Source organism: Acipenser ruthenus, chromosome 41, assembly GCF_902713425.1.
Source record: "Acipenser ruthenus chromosome 41, fAciRut3.2 maternal haplotype, whole genome shotgun sequence".
Taxonomy (NCBI): domain Eukaryota; kingdom Metazoa; phylum Chordata; class Actinopteri; order Acipenseriformes; family Acipenseridae; genus Acipenser; species Acipenser ruthenus.
Window position 1 is genome coordinate 10,149,304 of NC_081229.1, and position 22,468 is coordinate 10,171,771.

Below are 22,468 nucleotides of genomic sequence, written 5' to 3' on the forward strand. Positions count from 1 at the left end.
TTTTGTCGTGCTTGTGCATCAGATAGATGGATGAGATAGCTGTTAGCGTCAGGTTACCATGGTAGCTACCTTGCTGGCTATTGAAGCCACAGTGAACGGCCCCATCTTGTGCCACATGATCAGGGTGCCTGGGGCGAATCCTTTAGAATGTTTGTTTTGTATTTTTTCTTTTGCACATTTTCAGTTAATCCGTTCTTTTTGTTGCTTTTGGTCCCTTTTGTATATATGACCTTAATTCCTTTATTTCTTATCCAATTGTTCAAATTTTTTTTTCCATGATCTCTACATGTTGAAGTTTCTTTGTGCACTATCAGATTTGAGCTGGCCATGCTAAAATATTTTTTACAAACAATAAATGTGTTTTTGTTATCTGTATTGAGCTGGCTGAGTCTCAGGCTATTTAATTTATATTATATGGAAGTCTAGTGTGTGTTCGCATTCATTTCATGTATGACATGCACCTGTAACCTTTATAGTTAAAGAGTTATAGCCACAAATATAACAACCGTAAAAAACAGGCAGAAATAGCTTGGACCCTATTAAATCATATATTGATGTTAAAATTTTAAATGGGGGGGGGGGGGATACTTTTAAATCATTAAAGCAGACCCCCCATCCTGCTGTAAAACTTTTCAGACATTAATAAACTGAAGAGACTCCCAGGCACTGTTAGAGATGTTGTTTTTCATGACCTTGATAGCTGAGCTGGATGTGACTCGGGTTCAATCACTGTACAACAGGAGAGCACTGACACTGACTTTGATCTGCTGTTTGTGTTTACAAGAGACCAGCACCATCACTGAGAGATACACCCTGATTGAAGTTCTGAAAACCTGGACTGAAGCTCAGCAGTACTGTAGAGAACACCACACCGACCTCGTCAGTATAAAGAACGCCAGTGAAAATGCAGACCTAGTGAAGAAAGCGCAGGGCAAGCCCTTCTGGATAGGCCTGTTCAATGAGCCCTGGAAGTGGTCACACCAGGGGGATAGCTTCACATTTCACTACTGGAACAATGAGCAACCAAACAATGCGGGAGGCAATGATAAATGTGTGAGGATGTACAAGAGTGGCACATGGGGTGACAAAGACTGCAGCGTTCTGTACCCCTTCTTCTGCTATGATGGTAAGGATCCCGGCTCAGTCTGTGTTCTTGTTCAATTCAGTGTTTGTACCCCAGTCTGTGAGCAGGGACTCAGAGGCCCAGTCCATCTGATCCTACAGTAGCTGTCTGACCCCCAGAGCAGGGCAAGGTGTAGCCTAGAGATCTGAAGAACCAGAAACCAGCCCCATCATTAAGAGTGTGTGAGCAGGGAGCAGCTACCCCTCATTGTTACACACAGGAGAGACACATGCTGTAAAATACATTCTGATTGGGTATTTATTGTATTGATTTAAAAACATTGATCCCTTCAGGATGAGTGAGATAGCATGTCATTGTGAGCATTGCACTGACAGGACAACACATACAGTTTCATTACACTTAGAAAAATAAATCAGACTTCTATTATCTTGACAACCCCCTCAGACCCTCCTTCAACACGGCTCTCTGAAGGTATGGAGTGTAATCACTTCAGTTTGATTAAAAGCCTACAGCAGAAATGTGACTGTAATAAATTACTGAATTATTGTATTTATTATTATTTATTAATTATTGATTCATTTGTTTCTACAGATGCAACCCCCTCAGACCCTCCTTCAACAACGCTCTCTGAAGGTCTGGAGTGTAAACAGTTCAGTTTGATTGAAAGCCCACAGCAGAAATGTGACTGTAATAAATTACTGAATTATTTTATTTATTATTATTTCTTAATTATCTATTCATTTGTTTCTACAGATCCAGCCCCCTCAGACCCTCCTTCAACACGGCTCTCTGAAGGTATGCAGTTAGATCCTGCATTCAGTTGAATTTATTTTATTTATTATTTTTTTATATTTATTGTATTGATTTAAAAACATTGATTCCTTCAGGATGAGTGAGACAGCATGTCATTGTGAGCATTGCCCTGGTGGAGACAGCAGCATAGACACAGTTTCATTACAATACAATAAAACAATGCATGAATGATACTTCTTTCATCCTCACACAGATCTAACCCCCTCAGACCCTCCTTCAACACGGCTCTCTGAAGGTATGGAGTGTAATCACTTCAGTTTGATTGAAAGCCTACAGCAGAAATGTGACTATTTATTATTGATTCATCTGTTTCTACAGATCCAACCCCCTCAGACCCTCCTTCAACACGGCTCTCTGAAGGTATGTAGTTAGATCCTGCATTCAGTTGAATTTATTTTATTTATTGTAATTTATTCTTTATTGATTCTTTTGTTTCTACAGATGCAACCCCCTCAGACCCTCCTTCAACAACGCTCTCTGAAGGTCTGGAGTGTAATCAGTTCAGTTTGATTGAAAGCCTACAGCAGAAATGTGACTGTAATAAATTACTGAATTATTTTATTTATTGTAATTTATTCATTATCGATTCATTTGTTTCTACAGATCTAACCCCCTCAGACCCTCCTTCAACACGGCTCTCTGAAGGTATGGAGTGTAAACAGTTCAGTTTGATTGAAAGTCCACAGCTGAAATGTGGCTGTTAATAAATAAAATAATTAAATAATTGATATTTATTCATTATTGATTCATTTGTTTCTACAGATCCAGCCCCCTCAGACCCTCCTTCAACACGGCTCTCTGAAGGTATGCAGTTAGATCCTGCATTCAGTTGAATTTATTTTATTTATTATTTTTTTATATTTATTGTATTGATTTAAAAACATTGATTCCTTCAGGATGAGTGAGACAGCATGTCATTGTGAGCATTGCCCTGGTGGAGACAGCAGCATAGACACAGTTTCATTACAATATATTAAAACAATAGACTTGAAATATAAATGATACTTCTTTCATCTTCATACAGATGCAACCCCCTCAGACCCTCCTTCAACACGGCTCTCTGAAGGTATGGAGTTAGATCCTGCATTCAGTTGAATTTATTTTATTTATTATAATTTATTCATTATTGATTCATTTGTTTCTACAGATCTAACCCCCTCAGACCCTCCTTCAACACGACTCTCTGAAGGTATGGAGTGTAATCAGTTCAGTTTGATTGAAAGCCCACAGCAGAAATGTGACTGTAATAAATTACTGAATTATTTTATTTATTGTAATATATTCATTATTGATTCATCTGTTTCTACAGATCTAACCCCCTCAGACCCTCCTTCAACACGGCTCTCTGAAGATGGAGGAGAACAATCCCAGCAGCCTTCCACGATGGACGGCACCTCTCCTCGAGCCAGCTCCCCTTCACACTCCAGCTCCTGGCTCCCTGGCACTTCACCTGCAGGAACAGGTGGGCACCGTGCATAGGGTGCAGTGAAACGGCTTGCCTGAGCAGAGTAACTCCTCCTCTACTGGGAATATATATAAATTATCATCTGCTTTCACAGACCCTGATTAGCACTATGCTTGGACTACCTGACCTGAGGTAACATTAGGTACTGCAAGATTAGTGCTGGTTGGGGTCTGTGAAGCCAACTGATTATTTGATAAATCATGTTACCAGCTGCAATAGAGGTGAGAAATCACATCAGTGATAATATTGCCCTGATCATCTGAACCACACTGCTGTCATAAAGAAATGCAGGCTGATGGCAGCTGTAGAAGCACAATTTAAATATTACTGCAAACACCAACCCAACACTCATGACCGGCACATGAATAGCACACGTACAAAACCAGATCACAGTTAATGAAATGATGATTATTATTATTATTATTATTATTATTATTATTATTATTATTATTATTATTATTATTATTATTATTATTATTATTATTATTATTATTATTATTATTATTATTATTATCACCAGGCACTCCAGTCCCTGAGGGTCTCCACCTGATCTCTGACAGTATGGTCTGGCCGGAGGCTTGGCGGTACTGCAAGGATCACTACACTGACCTAGTGAACCTCACAAGCCTGGCTGCACAGAACAGAGTGTCGGAGCTCGTCAGGAACAGCACTGCATCGCAATTCTGGATCGGCCTGCACAGAAGCATTGTGTATGATAACTGGTACTGGGTGGCTGGTGAGGATAACAAGGGGCCTGTAAACTACACTAACTGGGCCCCTGGGGAGCCCAACAATCCTTACTATGAGCACTGTGGGGAGATGGTGCTGAGGGAGGATGGGGGGGCTGAGTGGAATGATCTGTGCTGTTATGAAAAGCTCCCCTTTATCTGTTTCAAAGATTAACAACACCCCTAAAAGGGTGTACAGCAGTGGTTCTAAATCTGTAGTTGGGACCCCTTTTAAGGTCACTTTAGTCTGAAAAAAACCTATTTACTAATAAATTATAGAAATATCTAAATCTGAATGATATTGTGTAAGCAATGTGTGAGTAATAAAGGAAATCGAAGTCTTGTATGTGACAGAGTTTGCAATGCCATGTCTGCTCTCTATAAAGAGCTGCTGCAATGCACTGCAGCCATTGCGGATGGTAGGTCTGCTTGTGATGTGGTCGCTTGAAACCTTCCTGTGAACCCCCAGGGTTCCCAACCCCCAGTCTGAGAACCACTGTCTCCACAGAACCCAGAGCTTTACTATAGGAGTAATACATCAAAATACTATAGAAGATAATGCTATGTAGCAATCTTTAATGATATACATTATTCTGATATTTCATTGTGCTTGTTTAATATCCTATTGTGTGTGTTCTGTGTGATTCTCTGTTGTTTCAACTAAGAGCATTATCTGCAGTGCTTACTAACTATTCCAGTAAAATGCCTCCTGAAAAGACTCCTCAAGGCTGATTGTAATGAAGTGAGGTGGGGAAGCATAATAGTGTTGCACAGTCTTCAGTGCTTCTCCTAAATGCCTCAGTACACAGTGCAACGCTAACATGCTTCCCCACCTCACTTCCTCACAGTCAGCCTTGAGGAGTCTTTTCAGAAGCTGCTTCACTTGTTTTTTTATTTCAGGATCCTCAGCTGTTTAAAATGCAGCGTGTAGATAAACTGCTGCATCCTGGTACCTTTGCTGTAGGTCACTTGGTCTGATTGAGGACGCAGCAGCAGCTTGGTTTAAATCATTAGTATCTATAACGTTGACTATGAAATATCTACTTTCCAAATTGAAGTATAAAACCCAAGCAAAAGAAAGGGGCCAGTGATAATATTGCTGGGGTTAGTAAGCTTTAAGAAAATGGATTTTAACCCTAGGTTAGCAGTCCTTTAATACAGGATACATTGTTAATGGAAGAAGCACAGCGGGGGGAATGGGGTAACTTGATATTCTCATTATAACTACTTTTTAAGCTTTTTTTCTTTTAAAAATAAAAATGTTTTAAATATTTAAGTAGTTTTTATGTATTTAATAAAGTGTGTCTGTAGTCAGGCCTGTGTGATGTCATCAGCACTAGTATCACAAACACTCCACTTGGAAAAGAAAAGAAACTCTTTTCTGTCCCTTGTTTGCACTCCTGTGTTGCTTCCCTGAGCTGCAGCAGAGCGGTCGTTCATACCCCCCTGCTGCTGCAGGTAGTCTCAGCAGCGTGCCTGTTTAGTGCACACTAGAGTGACACAAAGAGAGACCAGAAAGCTTCAAGGAGGGAGGAAGCTTGTGTGCCTGCAGATTAAACTACCTGCCTCTAGGGAATGCAAACAAACTGGACAGCCAACAGGGCCTGGTTTCTGATGAAGCAGATTGCAGCTCATGCTAATCTGATGAGGAATGTAGTAAAGAGACACACTGTAATTCTATTTTAATATGATGCTACATCTTTCAATATATTGAATAAGTCCTGCCTCACTCTTTATATTCTACATTTCTGAGTGTATCTGCCATTATAAAATGAATAAAGAGTTGAACTTCAGTTTGAACCCTCAGTCTTTTGTTGCTTGATTTCTCTAAATATAACACATACCACTAACACCTTCACAAAACCTTTTCATCCAGAAATACAATTGAATCCACTGTTAAACAGAAGCCAGCCAAAGCACAAGCATTTCAGAATTATTCTGCCACCTACTGTTTCCAAAGAGGTATTGCAGATAGGGAAGCGATATAGCAACTATATTTTCAGCTAATCTAAAGGGTTACAACTCTGTGGTATTTCACATTGGGGTTCTGGGACACACTGGGTGGGATCTTTGTGATGTCAGCAGACTTGAAATGACTCAAACCTGATATAACGTGTTCTGTGTATATGGGTTTGTGACAGAACAGAGGCTCTACCCATGGGGGCACGGGTGTAAGAGAGAGTTTGCCGTTCCGGCGGCCATCTTGGTGAAGGAAGCTGGAACCAAGATGGCCGCCCTTGCACAGCCACATGGCATTGTTTAATTATTTAATTAATTGAAGTGTGAATGGAAAAGTGTGGAGCCCAGTGGTGATTGGAGGATGGATGGAATCAATCAAGCCCCTGGCCACGTGCTATTAAAGGAACAAAGGAGTGTTTGTTTGTGAAGTGTGTGTTGGAGCAGAGAGACAGTAAGAGAGAAATGAACTAAAGAACCATTTGGTTTAAGAAGGGGGAGCGCATGTATAGCTCATCCATGGCCAAGGGAAACGTACAGCATTGCAGTTCATGATTGTGGTGACTGTTGTACTGACCATAAGGGGGAGTAAATGTCTTGCAATCTAATAACTGTGCTGACAAACCTAGGTTGCAAACCTGCTTCTGTACATGAGTATGTGATTCCCCTAGTGGTAGAAGGAAATAGACTCAGGCAGCATGCAAACTTTAGTGTGTAGCAAGCTGGTGCCTGCTCACAAAGCACAAACCAAGACTGGTATAAAAATTGTTTGTATTCATGGGGATGCTTAAACTTATCCCTCAGCCTTGATTGATATACAAGTGGCACAAAAACAGCACAGCTAAGAGTGGGAGTTTTACCTCCTAATCTTGGGGAGGGATTTTCCAGAGTTTTTTGACTTAATCTCACCAGGAGAGGTGTTAGCTGTAACACGACAGCAGGCTGAAGCTTCCATTAAGAAGAGGAGCCTTTAGAAGAATTGTTCCCATTTAATGACAATCTGCTTTTGTATAGCTCTCTTCATGCAGAGCATCCAAGGGCGTTTTACAGTAAAATAATAAAAAGCTATTGGCCAATCAATCCAGCTAAAAAAAAATAAGCTAATGAAAACAAATATGTTTTTAAAGCTAATTTAAAAGATGAAACTGTGCCAGCACTTCGGGTATAAACTGGGGCAGAGCTCCAGAGGCACAGGGCATAACAACTAAAAGCTGCTGATTTTAAGAGACTTTTGGGAACCACCAATTGTTCAGCACACTGCAGCGAGGAGCACAGGGCACCAAACGTTCCTGCAAATATTGAGGACCAAGGCCGTGTACTGCCTTGTAAGTAGCGAGGAGAATTTTAAAATCAATCCTAAATTTAACAGGAAGCCAGTGCGGTGATTTAGGAATGGGAGTGGTATGTTGTGATCGGCTGGTGCTTGTAAGGGTTCTAGCTGCAGCATTGTGAACTAGCTGGATACAACGTATCTTAGAAATCAGGGAGGCCAGCAAACAGCATTACAATAATCCAGCCGAGAAATCAGGGAGGCCAGCAAACAGCATCACAATAATCCATCTGAGAAATCAGGGAGGCCAGCAAACAGCATCACAATAATCCAGCCGAGAAATCAGGGAGGCCAGCAAACAGCATTACAATAATCCAGCAGAGAAATCAGGGAGGCCAGCAAACAGCATTACAATAATCCAGCCGAGAAATCAGGGAGGCCAGCAAACAGCATCACAATAATCCAGCCGAGAAATCAAGGAGGCCAGCAAACAGCATCACAATAATCCATCTGAGAAATCAGGGAGGCCAGCAAACAGCATTACAATAATCCATCTGAGAAATCAGGGAGGCCAGCAAACAGCATCACAATAATCCATCTGAGAAATCAGGGAGGCCAGCAAACAGCATCACAATAATCCAGCCGAGAAATCAAGGAGGCCAGCAAACAGCATCACAATAATCCAGCCGAGAAATCAGGGAGGCCAGCAAACAGCATCACAATAATCCAGCCGAGAAATCAAGGAGGCCAGCAAACAGCATCACAATAATCCATCTGAGAAATCAGGGAGGCCAGCAAACAGCATTACAATAATCCATCTGAGAAATCAGGGAGGCCAGCAAACAGCATCACAATAATCCATCTGAGAAATCAAGGAGGCCAGCAAACAGCATCACAATAATCCAGCCGAGAAATCAGGGAGGCCAGCAAACAGCATCACAATAATCCATCTGAGAAATCAGGGAGGCCAGCAAACAGCATCACAATAATCCATCTGAGAAATCAAGGAGGCCAGCAAACAGCATCACAATAATCCAGCCGAGAAATCAGGGAGGCCAGCAAACAGCATTACAATAATCCATCTGAGAAATCAGGGAGGCCAGCAAACAGCATTACAATAATCCATCTGAGAAATCAGGGAGGCCAGCAAACAGCATCACAATAATCCATCTGAGAAATCAGGGAGGCCAGCAAACAGCATTACAATAATCCATCTGAGAAATCAGGGAGGCCAGCAAACAGCATTACAATAATCCATCCGAGAAATCAGGGAGGCCAGCAAACAGCATTACAATAATCCATCTGAGAAATCAGGGAGGCCAGCAAACAGCATTACAATAATCCAGCCGAGAAATCAGGGAGGCCAGCACACAGCATCACAATAATCCATCTGAGAAATCAGGGAGGCCAGCAAACAGCATTACAATAATCCATCTGAGAAATCAGGGAGGCCAGCAAACAGCATCACAATAATCCATCTGAGAAATCAGGGAGGCCAGCAAACAGCATTACAATAATCCAGCCGAGAAATCAGGGAGGCCAGCAAACAGCATTACAATAATCCATCTGAGAAATCAGGGAGGCCAGCAAACAGCATTACAATAATCCAGCCGAGAAATCAGGGAGGCCAGCACACAGCATCACAATAATCCATCTGAGAAATCAGGGAGGCCAGCAAACAGCATTACAATAATCCATCTGAGAAATCAGGGAGGCCAGCAAACAGCATCACAATAATCCATCTGAGAAATCAGGGAGGCCAGCAAACAGCATTACAATAATCCATCTGAGAAATCAGGGAGGCCAGCAAACAGCATCACAATAATCCAGCCGAGAAATCAAGGAGGCCAGCAAACAGCATCACAATAATCCATCTGAGAAAAAAGTAGTTTAGAAATTCCAATATAAATTTGCAATCTCTCCAGTAAGATTCCATGATACACAGTGTCAAAAGCAGCAGACAGATCCAGTAACACTAGAATAGACAATTCCCCAATTGTGACAATACGGAGGCGGTCATTACAGACCCTCAAAAGGGCATCTCAGTCCTGTGGCTTGAGCGAAAACCTGACTGAAATTTTTCCAGTAGCCCATATTTACAAAAATGACAGTGAAGCTGAAGCTGGGCAGTTACTTTTTCAATAAACTAGAAAGGGAATATAGGAAATAGTCTTATAATTCGCAAGATCGTGTGGGGGAGTTCTGTCTTTTCGAAAAGGTTTTATTTCAGCCAGTTTTAAGTAGATGGAACCCTTCCAGATATCAAAGTGAAGTTAACAATATGAGTCAGAGTGGGACCCAGGATAGGAGAACACTCCCTAATAAGAGGAGTTAACAATATGAGTCAGAGTAGGACCCAGGATATGAGAACACTCCCTAATAAGAGGAGTTAACAATATGAGTCAGAGTGGGACCCAGGATAGGAGAACACTCCCTAATAAACCAGGTAGGCGAAGGATCTAAACCACAGGTCATCTGAGCGCCTTTATGTCAGCCTCAGTTATCGCTGTAAACTCATTATAAATAGCAGTCATAGCTGAATAACAATCTGAAGTGGAGGGGGCAGCAATACTAATGGCAGAGAGGCAGCTGGGTCCTAATCTCTTCAATTTTATCTGTAAAAAAATTGTAAAAGGTTTTCACAGGTGTCAGTTTGATCTCCGTGCACTGGGTTAATTGTTTTAGGATTTAAAAGTGTATCAACAGCATTAAACAAAGTGTACCCACAGTATTAAACAGTGGTTTGGGCCAGTGGAAATAACATTAGAGAAATAAGACGAGGCCAATTGATATTTTTTCATATGTGTCTTCCAGAGCTCGTGGTCAACACAGAGCCCAGGTGCCCGCCATTGTTGTTCCAAACTGCCACCTTCAGTTTTTAAACCCTTGAGGTCCTCAGTGTACCAGTGAGAAAAAGCATTTTAGACTGATAGTGTGGGTATGAAGTGGTTCTACCTGATCAATAATACTGGGTAGTGTTGAATTATACAGGGCAACTGCCTCGTCAGTTGGTAATGACAGTGCAGTACTTAACGTCGAATCAGCAACCAAGCTAGTTAACTTAACTGGATCTAAAAGTCGACGGGATCAAAATACAATAGTTTGTGGCACTACAGCAGGAAAGGTGAAGCACTATCGACATCAAAATAAACTAGAAAATGGACAGAAGGAAAGCGAGTAAGATTACTAGACCTAATGTTATAACCACATCTAGAGCATGTCCCTTAGGTGCTGAGATATGCTGAGGTGCTGAGAAAAATGAGAGCCATACAGGGTTCAGGGACAGATTTTGAGGACCAGCCTAGTTGGCTGCAATCCTTGATCAGGGAGGAGTTGGGTAGTACAAAGGGGACGCAGCTACGCAGGTACGGCCCCTTACGCTGACTATCGATGACGCGGCCGAAGGCTGGATTTGTTTCGTTGTTGCAGAGGGGTAAAGAGGAGAGTGGCGCTGTAGCCACGAAGCCGGCACGAACCCGACTTACCGTTTCACTGCACAGCACTGAACAGCACAGCCAAGCACCACCCAGGAAAGAAGGACCACAAGAGCCCTGTTTTGTGCACTGAGGATTGGGACTGCAACCTGCCGTGTTGTGCTTCCGCTATACCATTGCTGGTATCAGGGGCGACTTGCTTTATTTTTGAGCATTTCTTTTTGTTATATTAATAAACACGGAGTGTTTGGGGAGTTAAATCACTGTTGGATTATTACACACTTTGCACTTCCTGATCACAGGGGCCTTCCATGTATTACTGGAACTAATGTTAAACAAACGCGATCAGCAATATTCATACAAACAAGATGTTCTGTATTTGGAATCTGCAACAGTGGCTTTCTTGTATTAACTGCACTGTTTCACGTGGCAAAAGGAGTCACTGCATTTTCTGCAGTGTGTGTGTGTTGGCACTGTGATTAACCATTCGTCTTTCTTTACAGTTGACTATGAATGCTTGCTAACATACTGATATGCTGGAAGCCAATTATGACACTAAAATGTTTAGGTACAATTGCAGATTCATTGTGAAAATTTAACAGTACTCAATGAAGTACATAAACAAGAGGTGGACCACAGCATACATGTATCAACAGTATACCATACAGCACTAACTGTAATGGAAAGTGTTAACATACATGTAGGCTTTGACATATTGCATGTCCCATTCGTTTTCAGGTACTCCTTTCCAAAAACTCTTTTACTCATCACTACATACCTCAACATGAATTACACATGTCTGAGTACAAGGAATTCTGTTGTTCATTAAAGCACATATTGACAGCAAACATTGTGGGAATGCTAATGCAGTTACCAATCACAAAGGCTATGATTTCCCAGTGTTATCTCCCTATGGCCAGTCTTCAGGGAGAATTTGTCATGTGCTTAGTGATGTCATTGATGATGTCAAGTGTGATGGGAAATATACACATAAGGGTGCAGAGTTAAGGGTGCATGGCTAACTTAACTTTCAATTTCCTAACTTTTGGAGTTTTGCAACCAAACTTTACATGGCCATCACTAGCTATGAGGACACCGAAGTCGTGTCCTCATCATCAATGCTGATGCTCATGTAAAAAGTCTGGAAAAGTACAAAAGACTCCTTCATTTTTTCTGTTGGTTTGTCATGTAACATACATTTGGAGGTGGAATAGTCAATACCGAGCAGTAATATAAATATTGCCTTGAAACCTCGGCTCTGGTTACAATGCTGAAACCTTAACGTTACTTTAACAATATTTTTTGCCATTGAATATATATATATATATATATATATATATATAATGGTATGCAGTTAACTTAACAGAGGGGTGCACAAGCATAACGAAAGCTGAAAATGGTTGTGAGGAGAGAGGAGTTTGAAGTTTTGTTTTATTAAAAGCTATATTATTTTAGCACCAATATTACAGTATATGTTTATCTGTTACAAAACTATATTATAGTTGATATATTATTTTTTTTTCTCTTACAAACCAGGAGGTATACAAAATATTACAGCTGGAGTTAAACACTTGTGCTAAGCTTTGTACTTTCATCTAGAACGCATTTCATGTCAGCCTGCAGCTAGGGTACAACATGAACTTGAATTCGAGGTTATAATGCTCCACTCTTAAACAGTGCCCATACATATTGTATAGTCATATTCATTTTACAGCAACAGCCAACTTTGTGTTAGTTACCACAGTCTTATTGCTGACTCTTCATCCACTACTCCTCTGGGGTCAGACTCTTGTCTTGATAACTGTTTCTCAACTTCTCCTTTGTGCTCTCCTGTGTGCTTCGTTCAAGATAAATACTAATCAAATGTATGATGTAATTTATTCCATTGCATAAAGTCAGAAAATAAGAGGGTGAAATATTAATACTAAACCAATACTTATAATATGATTAATACTAATACAGATACTAAGACTCTATTGCATAGCAGTTTCACCCACTCCAGGTTTTATTAGGAGTGTGATTAGCCACAGTGTGTTTAGGTAACAAGCTCAGTTGTCTTTTATTAAACTCCTAGTAAAACCAGGAATGGATCAAACTGCTATGCAATGGGAGTCTTGGGAGAACTTGTGACCTGGGGAATGTGCTTAGCTGGCAGAACTGGCTAATTCACTGTATCTGCCGTGACAGCTGTACAGTCAAACACAGCATCAACACCAGCAGAAGCAGCATTAACACAATGGCTCCTACAGCAATTGGGTCTTCAGTGGACAGTACAGCCAATGCTGCCAAAGCACTCAAGCCCAATGCAGCCCCTGCTTTAGCAGTAATCCTGACTGGAAAAGCAGCCTCAGCAATCGCTGGAAGTTCACTGGTTTCCTTTTCCATGGTCCTCTTCTTTTCAGGGTCCAGCTCCACAGTCAAACTAAAAGAAAGGATTTCAGTTCATTCATTTTTAAGTGTACTGGTTAAAGTTAACATATTCATTAAATTACTTAAGTGGGAGAGTTAGTAGGCTCCTTAATAGTACTCTCATTTCCAAAGGGGCCAAGCATATATATATATATATATATATATATATATATATATATATATATATATATATATAGTGCTGAGAAAGTTTGTGAACCACTTAGGATTTTCATATATTTCACATATGTCAAACCTAAAATGTTATTAGATCTTAATCTAAGTCCTAATAATAGATCAAGTTAACCTGATTAAACAAATGTCACAAAAACATGATACTTTTTCAACATTTATTCATCCACAAATGATTCAAACATTCAATATCCATGTGTGAAAAAGTATGTGAACCTTTAGATTCAGTAACTGGTGGCACCCCCTTGAGCAGCAATGACTTCAGCTAAGCGTTTCCTGTAACTGTTGGTCAGTCTCTCCATCGGCTTTGAGGAATTTTGGCCCATTCCTCCTTACAGAACTGCTTCAACTTGGTGACATTTGAGGGCTTCCTTGCATGGACAGCTCGCTTCAGGTCCTGCCACAGCATTTCGATGGGGTTTAGGTCCGGACTTTGACTAGGCCATTCTAAAATGGGGAAATTCTTCTTCTGCAGCCATTCTTTTGTAGATCTGCTTGTTTGTTTAGGATCATTGTTTTGCTGCATGACCCACTTTCGGTTCAGCTTCAGCTCACGGACGGATGGCCTGACATTCTCCTCTAGAATCTTCTGATACAATGCAGAATTCATGGTTGTGTCAATGATGGCAAGCCGTCCAGGTCCTGAGGCAGCAAAGCAGCCCCAAACCATCACACTCCCACCACAATGCTTGACGGTTGGGATGAGGTTCTTCTGTTCGAACGCAGTGTTTGGTTTTTGCCAAACATAACGTTTCTCATTGAGGCCAAAAAGTTCTACCTTTGGCTCGTCTGTCCAGAGAACATTGTTTCAGAAGTCTTGTGGATCATCTATGTGTTCTTTGGTGAACTTCAGATGGGCAGCAATGTTCTTTCTAGAGAGCAGTGGTTTCCTCCTAGCTATCCTTCCATGAACACCATTCTTGTTCAGTCTTTTTCTGATAGTTGAGTCATGAACACTCACGTTAGCCAAGGCAAGAGTGCCCTGCAGATCCTTGGATGTTACTCTGGGGTTCTTTGTGACTTCCTTGATGATTTTCCGGTTTGTTCTTGGAGAGATTTTGGTAGGATGACCGCTCCTGGGTAGAGTGACTGTGGTCTTGAACTTGCTCCATTTGAAGACTATCTGTCTGACAGTGGATTGGTGGAGCCCCAAATCCTTAGAAATTGTTTTGTAACCCTTTCTAGACTGATGAGCATCAAAAACTGTTTTTCTGAGGTCCTCAGAGATTTATTTTGATCGTGGCATGACGTGTTTCCACACACCTGTACGGTGAAGACCAAACTCACCACTGAAGATCTACCTAATTATTTAAACACCTGATTCTAATGATCCCCTTAATTGAGCTGATAAAACCAGGGGTTCACTTACTTTTCACATACCCTGAATCTTAAGTACTCATTGTTTGTCTAATTCATACATCATTTTGTTTCAAAAGACATGGAATTGGTTAATATAACCCCTATTGGATATTTAAGAAAAGACTCAAGAAGGCTATCGTGGTAAAACTATGGAATTTAATTCTCATTGGGGTTCACAAACTTTTTCTCGGCACTGTATATATATATAAGTTAACTTCATTATAACGGACCCTTCTAATAACAAATGCTAGTTTTCAACGATCCCAATAGCAAGAACCGATTTTTTCAATGCAAATTAGCCCTATTAGAACGATCACGTACAGGATCGACCTGAATGCAACAACCTCAGTACTGTCTGACACTGACATCATGCATACACCCATTGGTCTGCATTGCCTTCTTAACCTCCTGGTCTCTCTGAGTAGGATTACCTGCTGCCCTGTGGCTCCTCCAGCTCTTCAGTCAGATCAGTTAAATCACATTCAGAACTGTGTCTCCTCCTTCTCACAGTCCTGTCCAAGTCTGCTTCCCGCAGATCACTATGGCAGTAAAACAATTCAACAACCATACATGAATTCAGTACTAGCATGAGCACTGCAGCTTACGATACGTGTGATACTGTTCTATTATGTATGATATGTGTTTCCAATATGAATTAGTTCCATAAATACTTATCTGAGGACTAGATTCTCAGAGCTCCAAATTATCATTAGTAAAAACTACAGCTATGGCCAAAAGACTTCATCACCTGGAATTTTAAGATTGATACAGAATTTAATTTTGAATCAGTATTTCATGTTACATTTCGAAATGTCACATTTTTTAATTGTTCACAGGTTTTCTTTGAGTACATGATATACAGCGGTGTGTAATTCAATATGTTAATGTAACATTATTCAGCAGGTTTCAAACTGACTTTACGATGCAAATGGAGTGAATTCTATCGGGTGATGCAAGTAAGCAAGTAGTACATATTTTGTAGATTTCCATATATGATTGCAATCTATATGCTTCAAACACATTTTTATGAGTAATTGTGTTTGCTATTTAAATGACTGTATGTTTAAATATTGAACACATGCATTACTTTTTTTAATGAAGCAATATTGTGCATATAGTGAGGGACAGAAGCAGTAGCTGTGTATAGGCAGTGTTCTTGTCTTATCAGCCCGTTATACACTGCTTAGAGAGGCACTACATGTTAAACAAGTCTTGCTTTGCTGCTCCTGCTCTGCCCTGGACTTGCCTGACCTCAGCACCACGTTACTGGATCCTTAGCTAATGCACTATCCTTGCACGATTATGTCATTGTAGATATAACTTGCTGTCATCCTAACCTGTTGCCTCCTAGTTCATATTGTATTCTAGTAGTATTTGCACTGACTGTAAACTACACTGTATTTAAATATGACGCTTGCATTGTGACACTTTACTGCCCTGCAACACCTGTAAGTCGCCTCGGATAAAGGCGTCTGCCAAATATATAAAAAATACCAGCAGCTCACCTGAGCTTCTTCATATCTGAACAGACGTCCTCCAGTTCGGCTAGATCTGCCTCTGTGGTTTCCACCAGCTTGCGAATCTCTTTCGCTCTTTCGCTCTTACATCCTTTATGAATGTCAATGGAGTTTTTCGCAATCTCGTAGACATCCAAAGCCACAAATACTCCAGCAACGACCCCTCCTGCTATCCTCGCCCCTTTAGAGAGCGACACTCGGACTACTCTGGAAAGTGCGCTTGCAGCACTGGCACCCTTAGCTCCTAGCTGACCAGTGGCTTTTAAAATGTGCTCGAAACCAGTTTCATCCCATTTGGAAACTGTCTGGCAGGCTTTACCCACTGACTTATCAAGCTCGCTCATTGCAGACTCAACATCTTCCAGGATTTCTGCTACTTTTTTGTTTTCGCCTCCATCGATGACAGCCTTGGTTATTTCTGTGCCCACAGTGGTGGCTCCTCCGAGCAGACCAACTCCAAGCCCAACGCCAGCCAGTAGAGTGGAGGCTCCAAATGTAAAAGGAGCCAGTGCGAACCCTGCAATGGTCATAACCCCCCCGGCTGCACTAACACAGCTCCCTGTAGTCTTAGCGATGGCAGAATTCCTGTTAACTTCATCCAGCCCGTCAGCTATTTCATGGAGGTGTTTGAGGTGTCTTTCAATCTCCGGCTTCTTTTCACTGAACAGCTGGATAAACTGTTCAATGATCTCACTGCTGAGATCTTCAGCCTCTGTGCTGTAAAGAAATGAACCAATGTTAGAATGACTAGCACAGCTGGGATGAGAGTTTGATGATGATTCTGCTAGCTTACCACCACATAACAAGTTAGAAAAGTCATATTCTTTATAGAGACAAATAAATGAATAATGCCAACTCATTTACTTTTACTAAGAATACACCCTGCCTGCATTGATACAAGTGTCCCACAGTAAAAGAACAGCATAGTGCAATAAAATACAATGGACACATGGTAAATGCAGGGAAGCACTGTAAAGTACAGAGAGGTCTGGTAAAGCAGAGGGAAGCATTGTAAAGCACAGAGAGGTCTGGTAAAGCATAGGGAAGCATTGTAAAGCACAGAGAGGTCTGGTAAAGCATAGGGAAGCATTGTAAAGCACAGAGAGGTCTGGTAAAGCATAGGGAAGCATTGTAAAGCACAGAGAGGTCTGGTAAAGCAGAGGGAAGCATTGTAAAGCACAGAGAGGTATGGTAAAGCATAGGGAAGCATTGTAAAGCACAGAGACGTACGAGAAAGTATATGGCACATCGTGGTAAACTATGGTAAATGCATAGTACAGTATAACCAGAGGAAAAGCATGGGGGGAGACTGTAAAAATACTGTGCAGATTTCGCATGGGAATCATTTTATAAGACCTTGAAGTGGGACAGAGTCATATCTTGGTGTTCCTGGATAGACACTCGCCCCCTGTTTAAAAGCTTACCTGCTGTCCTCTGATTCGAGCAGCTCTTTACTCGTTTTAGTGCATTCATATTCAGTGCTGTTTCTTCCTCCTCCACTCGTCCTGTCCATGTCTGTACCCTGCAGCTTGCTCTTCTCAGCTTGCTGTCCCATTCTCTACAGCAGCAAAGCAACCAGTCACTTATTAGCTATTGAAATTCATAGACATGTTGGTTCATGGCGACTCAGTGTATAATTTATACAGTCCACTACTCTCAATGTTATTGATGTTTGTTTTTGGACACTTTGTGATGTAATTTCAATAAAAAAAGGTTTATTTGCAAATTATTATTATTATTATTATTATTATTATTATTATTATTATTATTATTATGGGGTGTAGTGCTGGGGGGGGGGGTGTGACCGGTCCAGGGGTGTAGTGCTGGGGGGGGGGTCTGACCGGTCCAGGGGTGTAGTGCTGGGGGGGGTGTGACCGGTCCAGGGGTGTAGTGCTGGGGGGGTCTGACTGGTCCAGGGGTGTCGTGCTGGGGGTGGTGTGACTGGACCAGGGGTGTAGTGCTGGGGGGGTCTGACCGGTCCAGGGGTGTAGTACTGGGGGATCTGACCGGTCCAGGGGTGTAGTGCTGGGGGGTCTGACCGGTCCAGGGGTGTAGTGCTGGGGGGGTCTGACCGGTCCAGGGGTGTAGTGCTGGGGGGTCTGACCGGTCCAGGGGTGTAGTGCTGGGGGGGTCTGACCGGTCCAGGGGTGTAGTGCTGGGGAGGTCTGACCGGTCCAGGGGTGTAGTGCTGGGGGATCTGATCGGTCCAGGGGTGTAATGCTGGGGGGGTGGGTCTGACCGGTCCAGGGGTGTAGTGCTGGGGGGTCTGACCGGTCCAGGGGTGTAATGCTGGGGGGTTTGACCAGTCCAGGGGTGTAGTGCTGGGGGGGTGGGTCTGACCGGTCCAGGGGTGTAGTGCTGGGGGGGTCTGACCGGTCCAGGGGTGTAGTGCTGGGGGGGTCTGACCGGTCCAGGGGTGTAGTGCTGGGGGGTCACGGGGGAGCGCCCCACTTCTTTTGGGCAGGGAGAGCACCGCTTCTGAACTTCACGTGTAGAATATTGAACTGTTTTGCTCCTATTAATATATGGAGATATACATGCGTATATCTCATACAAATAAGCAAAGAATACAATAAATTAAGAAACCCTGAGAGAGAAATAATTCTGAAAAGTTTGAATAGAGCGTGCCTGGTCTGGTACAACAGGTGTGAATAATGTAGAGAGGTGAAGGGAACCTGTATCAGCGCTGTGCTGACGTGTCAGCGTTTTACAATTAGATGTAATAACTGGAACAGTGCTTATTTTTAGACCATATATAAGAAATAATGTAGATAAAATAATCTGAACATGTATTTAAAAGATAAAACTCAATCGCAACAAGCAAATGAAGCGCACCTGTGGCCTTCCACATCTTATTTTGCAAACGTTTGCACTTCTGACAGTGAGAAGAGTTGATTCTGGACCAAACCATTCAATATACGAGAAGGGGGAGCGGGGGAGTGTTGCGCATAGGATTAATTAATAATATGACGGCGTTTTAATCGTGTGTGTATTAGTGTATGAAACTGATTGTGGAAATATGTACAGTATTTGTGTATGTGCTTATCTTTAATAGAAATAGCTGTAAGTCTAGTTGTTTTACAAGAATACCTCAATACCGGATTGTCTGAATTTGTAATCAATTGGTACACTTGTTAACCCTTTCTAAACTACTCTTGATAAACTGCGGTTCTGTTGAGTGTATGTGGAAGCAGGGACTGCAGGCGGCGTGGTAGCTTCAACATATAGCACTACACACTGGACCGGTCCCTAAATACTCTTTCCCTTCGGATTTCTGTGCCATATCGACGGCCAGAGAAGCGCATGAGCGGCATGGAGATGTCCTAAAACAGGATCTGCGATGGAAATTGCTACTTGCGACGTCGCAGCCCTGCGAAAGTTTTATGAAAACCCAAATTTTAATCTGCGAGGTGCCTGCGACAGCGATTCAGTGAAACCCGCTTTTATGAAACAGGATTCAAAAGCCAAGCTCTTAAAAAAAAAAAAAAAAACGCGTATTTATTGTTGACCGGTCTTTTTCTTTAACATTTACGCAAAAGTTTCTTTTGTAACTTGGCGTCTAATACAGTAACAAGCCGTGTCTCCCTCGTACGACACGTTAGTGCTAAAACAACATGTTCTGAAACATGCCGTTAGGTTTGGTTGAGTATGACCATGATTTACTATATAAGCAACTTTATTATCAGATTACAAAATAGTTTTTTTTACCGTTTGCGTCGGTGAAAGGTGTCCTCGCCTCCGTTTCTGCTGTGTCCTGTGACACGAACTGAAAGTGAATGTAAGATGTAGTTTCTGTGACCGTGGGCGTGGTGTTGCTGAGCCACGGTGTTATAATGTGTAGAGGCATGTGGTCATCATCGGTGATCAAAAAATAAAGCCGGTCTCCTCGCACGCCCGATGTGCTAATCACAGCACGACAGGACCAGCTTGAAAGGCTTGGCTAGTGGCATTGCCAAGATAAAACACAATTAATAAAACTAGACATGGCCCAGGAAGTTACACAGAAAAGTAATTAATGAACACCTAATCAGAATTATTATACAAGTAATCCAGAAGTGTCTTCATTGATCTTTGTGTGTAATAAGAGAGTAGTGGAGCGTGTTCATTTTAATGGGCGCTGGGATATCGTATCTCAGGACAGCTCCAATGCAGAAATCACCTCCTGTTCATTTTAATCCATTTTTATTATATATAGCGCCTTTGACGATTAGTCGACCCAAAGTGCTTTACATAGAACATTGATCAATGTTAAAAAGCAGCAATAAAGCAGTGATATAGAGTGAAATTATATATATTATCAGCAGAACAGTTAAGTTTTGTTTAAGTAATGTTTCAGTGCTGTACAGACAAAAACAAAGACAATAAATAAACTGTATTGTAAACAAATAAGTACACAAAGTGAAATGTTTTGGGGATCAAAACTAAAGCGTGGATAAAGAATGCATTGTGTAAATGATAACTGTTAAATAAGGGAAACTAAAAAGTCAATGAGTACTGTTTAAAATAAACGGTTACTATGGTGCAAAGACAATCCATGGGGCATTAGGACCATGAGGAAACTACTGGAGTCAGGGGTGACTCCAGCTCAAATGAATTTTGATTTAATGAGTTGTTAATTGTTTTAACGACGTCATTGATTACCACTTTAAAAAGCTCTGCGTGTTTGGAAAACCTCCCCGGTCACGGAAGCGTCCAGACGGACCACAAACCTGCCTTTAGTTCCAAAAAAATATATTATGAAGAGCGACTACAGCAGCGATAAAGCACCGAACAAATTACACAAGATCCTTCAGGTAATTTTTATTTAGATAATAGATTTAAACATGTAGGAACAAGGTCACCAAGAAAATCACACAGACACATTAACAAGCGTTGGTTTATTGTAAGCTTCCAATAGCAACGCCTGCTTTAAAACGGTACTGATATAATAAGACAACTCCATTAACAGGTAGCAAGATTTCAAGCAGCCAAACAAGGTTCACATTAATTACATCATGTATTAAAATTGCAAATGCAACAACGCTGCTACCCAGTAATACAGTAGAGATACACATTCAAAGACACGATAAAACTTTCAATTAAAACAATACCACGGTACAAAAGTACAAATACCCACACCACACACACACAATGTCCGTGCAGGGAAGGGAACACGCAGAGAGCGAGAGAGAAACCAGCATCGCAATACAGCCTATTCTGTGCACTTCTTAAACTCTATCGACTACCAAACATGCTCAAAAACACTCGGTCCGTTCGCGCTCATTATTCCACACCGGCATACCATCAGCCCGATACTTATTGTCGGGATGCTTCATTTACTGGTCCGTTTCCGTCTCTCTCACTCATCTCTCCTACACAGTCCTAAAAGGTATTGACAATATCGACCCAAAAGACTTTTTCAACCTGAAAAAAAGAAACAAGGCCCAGGGGTCACAAATGGAGATTAGATAAAGGGGCATTCAGAACAGAAAGTAGGAGGCACTTTTTTACACAGAGAATTGTGAGGGTCTGGAACCAACTCCCCAGTAATGTTGTTGAAGCTGACACCCTGGGATCCTTCAAGAAGCTGCTTGATGAGATTCTGGGATCAATAAGCTACTAACAACCAAACGAGCAAGATGGGCTGAATGGCCTCCTCTCGTTTGTAAACTTTCTTATGGTCCCCGATCCAAACGCTGCGTTCCCACTCCTGCACAGGCATACAAACCCCAGGACGGCCATCCCGTTTATAAAAACCATGTGCTATTTATATTCAGGTGCGTAAATTGATTAATAATTCAATTACTAGGTGCTCAACAGGGCAAACACAGGGAAGCGGGCGGAGAAGCCAACATAACGTGATGCAAATCAATTATCAAAAAGTGTCAGGCAACATCAAGCAACTAATCAAATCATAAAATACATTTTATAAAAATAATAACATGCCAGTGTAAAATAAATCTGAACAGGGCATTGCTGACCCCGTTCATGTTTCTGAGTGTTTGTCGAGGGAGAACGTGGGGAGTTTGTTTGGCGGCTGGGAGAGTGAACGGAGAAGATGATCTGTTATTGATTCACTGATAAACGAACGCATTGAAGCAGGTATGCATTGTGATTTGGTTGTGATGACGAGGGAAGCGGCTCAGCCTGCCTCGTATTCAAATAGTATCAACACCTGCACTAAAATAGAGTCCTGCATTGATGGGATATGAAGGGATAAACAGGACGTCAGTACGAAGAGGAAATAAAACAGAACAAATAATGT

The 22,468-nt window shown here is 41.7% G+C and overlaps 3 protein-coding genes and 1 long non-coding RNA gene across 6 annotated transcripts in view; 2 read left to right on the plus strand and 2 right to left on the minus strand.

Moving 5' to 3' along the window:
* LOC117964844 (macrophage mannose receptor 1-like) overlaps positions 1-1,908 on the plus strand; it is a 99,482-nt gene extending 97,574 nt beyond the window's left edge. The window contains exons 10-12 of the mRNA XM_059010659.1: positions 785-1,126; positions 1,676-1,717; positions 1,838-1,908. Of these exons, the coding sequence (XP_058866642.1) occupies positions 785-1,126; positions 1,676-1,717; positions 1,838-1,908 (455 nt within the window). The remainder of the gene's footprint in view (positions 1-784; positions 1,127-1,675; positions 1,718-1,837) is intronic.
* The window catches only part of LOC117968424 (C-type mannose receptor 2-like), a 242,708-nt gene that overhangs the window by 130,874 nt on the left and 89,366 nt on the right, over positions 1-22,468 (minus strand). The window lies entirely within an intron of this gene.
* LOC131709004 (uncharacterized) lies at positions 2,499-5,890 on the plus strand. Of its 3 annotated transcripts, none has more exons than XR_009311336.1 (3): positions 2,499-2,542; positions 3,207-3,359; positions 3,883-5,890. It is a non-coding gene; the product is annotated as an uncharacterized LOC131709004 (long non-coding RNA). The 3 variants fall into 3 exon arrangements; XR_009311337.1 differs by lacking the exon at positions 2,499-2,542 and adding an exon at positions 2,920-2,963; XR_009311338.1 differs by lacking the exon at positions 2,499-2,542 and adding an exon at positions 3,002-3,086.
* Positions 12,162-20,143, minus strand: LOC117971649 (apolipoprotein L3-like). The gene is made up of 5 exons (XM_059010571.1): positions 19,933-20,143; positions 17,649-17,782; positions 16,213-16,941; positions 15,139-15,246; positions 12,162-13,172 (listed from the first exon to the last, which is right to left on the minus strand). Exons 2-5 carry the CDS (start codon positions 17,777-17,779, stop codon positions 12,917-12,919), a joined length of 1,224 nt encoding a protein of 407 aa, XP_058866554.1. The 5' UTR covers positions 17,780-17,782; positions 19,933-20,143; the 3' UTR covers positions 12,162-12,916.